Source organism: Nicotiana sylvestris, chromosome 10, assembly GCF_000393655.2.
Source record: "Nicotiana sylvestris chromosome 10, ASM39365v2, whole genome shotgun sequence".
Classification (NCBI taxonomy): domain Eukaryota; kingdom Viridiplantae; phylum Streptophyta; class Magnoliopsida; order Solanales; family Solanaceae; genus Nicotiana; species Nicotiana sylvestris.
This window is the reverse complement of record NC_091066.1, coordinates 29132685-29142831: the sequence shown is the minus strand read 5'-3', so window position 1 is coordinate 29142831 and position 10147 is coordinate 29132685. Positions and strand designations below refer to the sequence as shown.

The 10147-nt window shown below is 34.3% G+C and overlaps 1 protein-coding gene and 1 long non-coding RNA gene across 2 annotated transcripts; both read left to right on the top strand.

Annotated features, from left to right (window-relative positions):
• Window positions 1-2701: 2701 nt before the first annotated feature.
• Window positions 2702-5590, top strand: LOC104228155 (F-box/LRR-repeat protein 25-like). Its single transcript, XM_009780559.1, has 2 exons — window positions 2702-3226; window positions 4487-5590. The coding sequence occupies exon 2, from the start codon at window positions 4489-4491 to the stop codon at window positions 5401-5403; it is 915 nt and encodes a 304-aa protein (XP_009778861.1). The 5' UTR covers window positions 2702-3226; window positions 4487-4488; the 3' UTR covers window positions 5404-5590.
• Window positions 5591-6193: 603 nt separating this feature from the next.
• LOC104228154 (uncharacterized) lies at window positions 6194-8008 on the top strand. Its single transcript, XR_711270.2, has 3 exons — window positions 6194-6424; window positions 6721-6894; window positions 7496-8008. It is a non-coding gene; the product is annotated as an uncharacterized lncRNA (long non-coding RNA).
• The last annotated feature ends 2139 nt before the right edge of the window (window positions 8009-10147 follow it).

Genomic DNA, 10147 nt, shown 5'->3' with positions numbered 1-10147 from the left:
ATAAAAATCAAAAAGGATGAAAGAAGATAACAAACGTATGTCATCAACACCTACGATTATGATTCCACTGCTCAGGAAATCCAGTAGGGTTCGACACCAAGTGCTCCGTTTTGATAAAAAAGTAATTGTGCCAAAACTTCCGGTTCGTCCTATCATCCATTACAACTATCAACCCTCTGGTCCCGCGATATCATAGGTGTATCATGGTGCCTCTATAGAAACTTGGTGAAAACAAATATAATAGGTGGCGGATGTCGACCTCACAACCAGCCAACTTCGCATACTTTGTCAGCATAAGAAAAGCTTTATACAAATATGGAGACAGCTGTGTCGTGCAGACGTTGTAAAACCGGCAGAACTCCTCCTCCGCCGGCGAAAGAAGAGGGAGAGTATAACCAATCAAGAAAGGATAAACGTAAAAAGCACAGTACTTAGGTCTATGGACCTCCACGATGTCGCTCGCAACTGGAACCATCTCGACATGAGAAGGAATATGGTATGTAGATCGGAGTTCAGCTATATGAGACGGCCCGTTTTCGAAGATCACCGAAATGGGAGAAGGAGTGGGCTCCTTGTGGAAATCGCTTCTGGACAAGGGGTTTCTAGGAATTATCTCTTCTATGGTAGGAAAACTCTCACCCTCTTTAGCCACGAGATCCTCACCACCAGAGGGAGGAGCCACCGACAACGGATTAGCATCGGAAACTTCGTCATGTATGCGAAGGGTTTGTGACATCTCGATGATGAGAAGTGTGCTACTAAACCTAAAGAAAGAGGTGATGACTAAATAAGGAGAGAAACGGAATTGCAAAAACAAAGTTGATAACAAGAACTGGTAAAGAGGATCGAAGAAAGATAATGTTCATGCAAGGAGGAGAATGGCGGAAACTTCTGAAAAAATGAAACTCTCATCTATTTATAGTGCTGGATGGCGCGAGAACCGAAGCGAAGGATTGTTAATGGCACTAAAACCAAAGCGACAAGCACGCAGACGCTGTCTCGGGAAGATGTGTAATGATGACGCGCGTGGCAGTGACGTCACATCATGGTAATCATACCAATCATGACTCCACTGGTTGTGTCGTTCTCTCGATCTTGGTCGACCCGACATGATTTAATAGCCAAATTCTCCCGCAACGAAAATGAATGATGTCCGCTTATCGAGGACGTGCAGAGTTACAACCTCAACAAGCGGAGGGACTAACATATAGGTCCAAATTTGGTAATCACGATGACGGATAAGCAAGACAAAGAACAAGGTCGACCACGATACAACGACTAAAGGTCGTCCTTATAAAGGCTGATGCCAGAAGCAGGCAGCCGAGATGAGAGAGTAATAGCAACATAGGTTCACATGTGGACATAAAGAATATTTCTTTGGATATTCTTTATGATGTACTTTTTAGAGTTTTTGGGTAATATCCCTTATAAATAGGAAAAGATAGGAAACAAAAGGGTCTGCTCTTTGGACTAGAAAATATTGTAAAAGACTGACAGAAGAATATACGAAGAAGTTGTCTTATTCATTGATTTATTCAAGCATATGTTGTTCAATCTTTATCCATAAATCTCAAGATTTCATACCTACCTTGATTTCACACTTTTCCGTGTCGCCATCAGAGAAAAGGATCATCCCAATCGTATAATAATTGGGTGGTAAATCCTTTCCTAGTACATTCCTTAGCATTATTTACAGTTATTACACATTTGTGCTATCATATTTATTGTCAATCCTAACATATTAAATTCACTATTTAATGTTCTTAAACCCTACTCGTTAAACAAGTGCTCTATCTACACGGTCTAGAATTTATTAGGTTCAACTAAGATTCACCTTTTAACTCATCACTACTTGGTTTAGTAATTATTTACTCAAACAAAGATTATACAAGAAACCATCAGGTAGTACAAAAGACCACCAAGCCTAGCGTTATATTCTGCTCGATAAGATGGCAGAAATAGTTGATGGCGATGATAGAATATTAGAGTAGCCTGTGCACATCATTCATCGCATTTTACGCCAGGTGCTTAATTGGAAAAGCCTTTAGTTTGAATGTCTAAATAAAATATACTGACAAAAGTTTTGTAAGGGGTTGTATGCATTATGAAAACTTAATATATCAATATTTTCCATCTATTTCAAGCACTAAGGGGTCGTTTGGTGTGCATACGACTTATGCTGGGATAAGTTATACTGGGATTAGTTATACCAGGATTAATTATTTTGGTATTTATTTTTTATCCATTGTTTGGTATGTTATATTAAAAATGACAATTGCATAATTTCTAAGAAGAAAGTATAAATTATCCCGACACCAATTACCTCACTACCTACAGGTATAAGTTATCACGGTACTAATTTTAATCCCAGAATAACTTATAGTCGGTTTGCTAGCAAAACAAAGTAATAAGGTGATATTAAATTTTATATCAGCACTATATCTACTTATACCTTTTACCAAACGAATCAATAAATGTGAAATTTTATATATAATATATATGTAGGGTTTTGCTAACCTACTACATAGTTGTAGTAGGTTAGCATTGTATGCATAATTCATTTCTCAAAAATACCCTCACTATTTAATGCCACCACATAAAACTTAAGGGTTTTTTTTGTCCTTTCCTAAATTCCACAATTTTCCTAAAAAGTTAAACTCAAACAAATTCAGATCTCTCTCCCGTAGCCTCTCTACTTCTCTCCTCTTCTATTTCTATTCATTGTCAGCTTGCAGAGATAATCGAAAGCTTGCCACCACTCTTCCATTTTCACCGTTTCACATTTTAGACCATATTCACATTTCAGTTCAAATAGCCTGCCACCACAATTTTCCTACTTTACTCTGATATGTCTCTCTATTATTAACAATTGTTTAAAAATGTCCTTCGTTATACTATTTGGCCGTTTAAATCCCCATCGTTATACTATAACACAAATATACCCCTAATTTTAACGGAGTGCCACGTGGCAACTCAAAAATAAAAGGACCCATCCTCTGTTTTAATTGCAGGATCCAATTAAAACCAACCCCTAATTTTTTACCCATGCATTACCCTACCCAATTTGCTCAACTTTAAATTTTTTTCTTTTAAAAAAATTCAAAAGAACATCTCCATATCTCCAACTTTCCTTGAATCCCTAGTCCTTTAGATGGATTATCCACAATAATAAATGGATGAGATTTGGAACAGCAACCAAAGCAACCTCCGCTCTGTTCAAATTCAGGTTTGTTTGCATATCCTAAGCTTTAAAGCTTGTTCTTTCACGATGGGCTTCGATTTTTTTTCCTAATTTTTTTATCACCAATAATTTCTTTTGCTCAGATCAGATTTATGCCTCACGTCTCCCTTAAAAAATACTGTCACAAATTTATAATTCCAAAGCAAATGGGTTTTCAAACTTTTTTAACAATTATACCCGAAAATTGTGAAGAACTGAGAGTGGTTATGCTTTCTGATCTTTCTTTCTTCTTTTTATGGCGTTTTTCGAAAACCTTGATTGAAAAAATGTGGAATCTCACAAACCTAATTTCTAACCATTAGATATTATTTTTCCATTTTGGTTGGAGTGAGAAATAAATTGAAGAAATTTCCTTTCTTTGAAAATAAGGAAAATAAAGATATTCTAGAGCATGGAATTACTTCTTTTTCCTGATTGTTGAATCGATCAAGTGGTGAAACATGGAGCTTAATGGTAAACTTTGGTATGAAGAAGATGAAAATGGCGGTATTAGGCCAATTTGTCGTGAACTATGGACTGCATTTGACGCACATGGGTCGGGTAATGGGAAAAAAATTAAGGGTGGGTTTTAATTGGATCCGGCTATTGAAACAGAGGGTGCCTCCTTTTATTCCTGAGCTGCCCCGTGGCACTCCGTTAAAATTAGGGGTATATTTGTGTGACAGTATAACGGTAAGGGCTTAAACAGCCAAATAGTATAACGAAGGACATTTTTAAATAATTGTTAATAGTAGAGAGACATATCAGACCCTTTAATTTCCCTAAAAACCCATTGAAATGAAATAATCGATTGAAATGTGTTCTGTCCTTTATTTTCAACTTCAATGGGTTAATAAAAGCAAATTCTTCCACTTTAGTTTCTTGTCCAATTCTCCCATCTCCTCGTTAATTCTGCACAGAATTTGCGATGAAAAAAATAAGTTTTGTTGTCAAGGTCTTTAGTTCTTCTTTGCATCTCTAATTTTTATGAGTTCAATTTTGTGGTCATTGCAAGAACGAGAGGGGAATTGGATAGGGTAACAGAGGGACGGCGTGAAAGGGATTGAGGGTGACAAACAAACTTTGGGTTTAATTTTTTTGGAATTACCAAAAGACCTTCTCTATTACTCTATTGCAATACATTTATTAGGGGTATATATATATATATATATATATATATATATATATATGTGTGTGTGTGGTATATATTCTCACTTTAATTTGTCTGGTTACCCTAATAAAAGTGTTCCCTTATTTCTTATAAAGCAATGGAAGAATGGTGTACGACACCACCAAGAAAAGCAAAATGTAGAAAATTGCTTGAGATTATATTGCAGAAACAGTTCATGGAGAGGATTGAATATCAGAGTTATCGGTGCATATCATTCATCACATCGTATGCAACTTTAGCGGCTCAAACTAGTGTCTTCTCCAAGAGATGGTACTATTGTTGGATTTCTAGGCCTCATCTTGAATTCAATCAATTACCAGACAACATTCATATGACTCTGGAAAAGTTTGTCACCTTAGTCGATGAATCCTTACGATTCCACGTTGAAAAAAAATTACGTCTTGAAGAATTCATTGTTACATATCATGATCCAAAATTAGCTTCTAATACGGATCGTTGGATTGATTTGGTGGTTAAACATAATGTCAAGGTGCTGGAAATTCACGTTTCAGGTTCAGAATCACCGTACTATAGTTTACCTGATGTTATTTATGCTGGTAAAGAGCTAACAAAACTGGGACTAAGCAAGTGCAAGTTTGAATTTGATATCGGCACCACTAACATAAGATTTTGTTGTCTTAAGGATCTTCTTTTGCATGATGTCCATATTTCAGATGGGCAATTGCAAAGAGTTATCGATAGATGCCCGTTTATCAGGAATCTAACCATATTGGCTTGCGATGGTACAAGAAAATTGCATGTTTTTGGCCTTATACATCTGGAGATTTTGGCTGTTGCATCGTGCAAACTCGAAAGTGTGATAGTCGAGGCTCCAAATCTTCGAGACTATGGATATGCAGGAGTGCGTTCAATATTTTTCTTCCTTGCAAAATTGAAATTCTGGATGCTTACAATACTTTACAAATACTCACACTCACCGGTGCAAGCATCACAGACCAACAATTTCATGACATATTTTTTAAGTTCACAAATATTTCAGAATTGTGTCTAATAAAATGCTATATGCTGAAAAATATAGAGATTGTATGTGGAAAACTCAAGAAATTCACTTTAACACAATGGAGGTATATGAAAAAAGCTACGATTCAAGCTCCAAATTTATTAGAATTCTGGGTGTGTTTGGTATAACGGAAAATGTTTTCTTTATTTTCTTGGAAAACAAGTAGTAATCTTATTCATTTTTCGGTGTTTGGTACACAAATTAAGGAAAATGACTTCTCAAGAGTATTCATAAATAATTTAGATATAATAAACATGACGCCATAAACTTTGAGACCAACAACCTTCCGAACCCACAAATTTCATAAACTTTAGAACCACTAAACTTTTAAAACCACGGAATTTTGAACCCATAAACTTTATAATTTCTAAACCCGTAAACTTCCAAACACATAAATCTCCGAACTCATAATTTTGGAACTTGTAAAATTTTGAACCTTTAAACCGATAAATAAAAAAACTAAAACTGAAAAATATATTTAAAAAATATTTTTTCCGGGAGGGGGGAGGGGAGCAAAAAAATAAAAAAAAATAGAAATTTGAAAGGAATAAAGAAATATTTTTTTTGCGGTGGTGGGGTGGGGTAGTAGGGTGGGTGGTAACGAAAAAATTGAAATTTAATAAATAAAAAAAAAGGCTTTTTTGGAGAGGGGGGTGGGGTGGGTTAGTGAGGTGGGGAAGGTTGAGAAGGAGTTTTGGAAAATATTTTCTATTCTCTTGATAAGGAAAATATTTTCCAAAACATTGCCAACCAAATATGGAAAAATTAAAAAATATTTTCCGGAATACATTTTCCTTCCTACCAAACACACCCTCTATTTTGATGGCGATAAAATGCCCTTCTCATCTATGGATCCTTCTTCCCGGAAAAGAGCCAGTCTAGATTTTGTCTTGCGCGGCACAGTAATATCAAATTTTGGAGAGTGGATAGGAGTTGGTACACAAACCTTCCTCGCTTTGTTCAAAAGTTCAACTATTCTAAAGATTTGATATTAGCAGTATCTTGCCACAAGGTAATTAAGATAAAGTTTTTTCTTTACTTGATTTATGCACTACTTGAAGGGAGCCTTGGCGTAACAGGTAAAGTCGTTGCAATGTGACTAGGAGGTCACGGGTTCGAGCCGTGGAAACAGTCTCTTGCAAAAATGCAGAGTAAGGCTGCGTACAACAGACTCTTATGGTTCGGCCCTTCTCTGATCCCGCGCATAACGGGAGCTTAGTGCACTGGACTACCCTTATTTTGTTAAAAAAATTTATGCACTACTTCTTGAATTTCGTTTAAGCGATGTCATTGACAAAATTCTTGCAGATTAAAAGCATCCATATATATGAAGATCCAAGAGAAATCGTCATTCCCCCAAGTCATGATGTCAAGATAAACATTACACGTATGCTGCAAATTGAATCACTCGTATATCATTTAATGTTCATCCGTCCCAAGATCATGGCCATACTTCAATGCGCAAATAGCGAAGTACTCCAGGTAATTTCTTGCTTTACGTGGAAATCCTTTCAAAGATCGCCTCTGGTACTTGTAGATACTAAAACATTTAGAGTTTAACTTTTATATTTTGATGGTATAAAATAATTTTATACAATTAGGATATTTAAAAGATAACTGTAAGTAATTGTTCAAATAAGATGGATTAGTGTCCGTCAGTGGCGGATGCAAGATTTTCGCTAATGAGGTTCGAAAAGAAAAAAAGTTAAATAATTAAATGAGACTGTGGCCAGTGAGAATTGAACCAACAAGCTAGCAAAGATTTTGAACCCCTTTGATTACTAAGCTATGCTTTTGGGCCGTATCAAGAGGATTCATATAATATATAGAGCTACAAACCGGATTATGTTTTATATGTACAATGTAATTTTCTGGCAAAGCGAGTTCGAATGAACCTCTTTCTGCCCCTAAATCTGCCCCTGATGTCAAGATAAACATTACACGTATATATAACCATTTGCTTTAGGTTGATATATAAGCTAAATCGAAAACGTAACATGTAATAACCATTTGCTTTAGGTTGATTGCTTGTCTCATAATCATTAGTGTATTCACTCTGTCTTATGTTTTTGTTTAACTACAGGTGTTGGCTTCATTAAAAGAGTGTTGACAGAAGGAAAATTCTGGTAAAAGATGTGCATTCAATACCGAGTTTTTCAACTGGTATCATGAATTAAAAGAAGTAATCAATCTTACTGAGACAACTGAGGAGGAAATGGGCACCATTTGGTATTCCTGGTTGAAATCCACATCTCTGATTGATCAAGTGACTAATTTCATGTTCAAATGGGAAGAGTCGAGGTGAATTCAGCATTTTAGAGTTCAACCCGAAAGTGGTAACTTCAGTTGAACATATGGCACTCGTAAATTTAATAATAGAATTAAATTATTTTTTCTTCAGCAGTCAAACCACCGACAGATCAAACCAAGGTGTCCACTTGCATAGCCTCATATGATAGGAATGTTCCCCAAACAAGATATAGCGGCTGAATTTTTGTTGCTTTCAGTTAGCAATAACTTTTTTAGCATAATAAGTTGTTTAGTTTAGGATGAATTTCAATTTTAATTAAATTTCTATTAGATTATTTAGGTTAGTTGAGATATTTTAGATTTTTTGTATTTTAAATTATGTGGATTGTTTTAACCTAATTGGCTATTTAAAGCCTTGTTAAAATATTGAAAGACTTTTTCAATCAACACTTATAATTTTTTTTTGCTGTCCCATATTTTAGAAAACCCAACAATAGCACTAGGATGCGAAAACGCATCTTTGTAGTTCACAAGTCTAATTAAAATATGACGAGCATCGCCCTAACTATTGAGGAATAAGTTTTGGCAATTCCTTCATTTCAGAAACCTTGTCAATCATACCATATTGCAGAAGTTCATGTTGTGATAATTGGTGGAATTCACCCGAATCCGACTCAAATGCAGGCTCTGCATCTCGTAAGTTATGCTGTTTGATTGCTAATGCCACTACCGAAGGGTATTGCTATGTGGATAAAGGCTTTAGAAATCAAGTTGCTGGTAGGGACTATCGCCATCCATAAAGAAATTGGGATATTTTTCCTTTATATACAATATTTGAAATTTATTTATCAAAATTATCCTAGTTTTGTATATTACCCGCCCTAAACAAGAATTACTTACAAATTATATACAATCCATTATCAATGCCTTAAATTAGGGGATTCGGTTACACCTAGGAGTGACAAACGGGCGGGTCGGGTCGAAAACTGGTAATGAAAAAACGGATAAATTATCCGACCTGACCCATATTTAATACGCATAAAAAACGGGTTAACCGGCGGATAATATGAGTAACCATATTATCCATGACTTCTTGCATATGATCACTTTTGGGAAATTCTTAGTTTCTCTAACTTGAGGAACTCCCAATTTGAGACTTTATAAATGTAAAAGTTAGAGTCATTGGTTATCTATTGGTTATCCGCTTTCTAAATGGATAATATGGTTCTTATCCATATTTGATCTATTTTTAAAAAGTTCATCATCCAACCCATTTTTTAGTGGATAATATGGGTGGTTAACTATTTTCTTTCAACTCTTTTGTCACCTTAGTTACACCCTTTTTTTTTTCCCTCTCCTCTTTCCTTATTTTTCTTCTGCCTTAATATACGATAATCTATCTATCTATCTATATTATTATAAAAGCATGAATACAATATTGGTAGATCAAAATAGCCCTAAATATTATTATTGTTATATTATTTTTGTACAAAAACGTAAAAGTAACTCATTAATTATAGATTTCAAGTCAAATTGGTACATAGATACAAGTAAACTAAATTTTTGCGTTCAATTTTACCAAGTTGTGAAAGCGGACCCATATGTTTTGTTATTAATCAATTGCAACAGTAAAAAAAAATGGACTTATTATATAAGGAAAAAAAAATAAGTTTTCGATAACTTTTCCAGTAGGAGTATAAAATAACTCTTGTGATTGTTTCTGGTATTCTGAAAATAGTGCAGTAGTAGTTTTCAAAACCTTTTTTCTTTTTTTGTTTTTTTCTTTTATTATTGAGTAACTTGGTTTTAACTTCCAAGAGTATTGTACAATATTTTAGATGGTTAGCTTTATTTGTACAGTACGCAGTCTTTTGAATATTAATGTATTAGCATTTCATTTTTTATTTTTCATTTAGTTATATATTTACGATAAATGTTCAAAACATCTATTTTAGACATTTTTCCATCACGAATGCTTATTTTTTATTTTACATTTTTGTCTATGCTCACTATATTTTACTATATATACTACTCTTAATTAGATAATAGGTGATTCGTATTATAGATTTGCATAACACTTTTGAGGAAAATGTTTGCTCATACAACTTGCTAAAGTACACAACTAACTAATCTGGTGATCTTTTTTAACTTTCTTAAAATTAAAAAAATTCATCAATTAATAAATTTTTGTCTACTCACTCTTCTTTTTCTTTTTCTTGCGATTTCAGATTAATATTTTGTTGTACACTTCAATTATAAGTGAATTTCTCTTAATTTATGTGGCAAAGACAAAGATATGTTCAATGTTAATTTCAAAGTTTTGAAGAGGGAAAGAATCCGAATTATTTAGGCCCGAAAACAAATAGAAAACAACAAATGGAAAACAAAAAAAAGTAGCACTTTATGTCATACATTAAGTAAATTAATTTTTATGCCCTTTAAAAGCTAAATTATATATTTCTTCTAGAAAATAATTTTTCGTTGG

Excerpts from the sequence above, each read along its gene's own strand:
- LOC104228155 (XM_009780559.1), top strand. The coding sequence starts at position 4,489 with ATGGAAGAATGGTGTACGACACCACCAAGAAAAGCAAAATGTAGAAAA.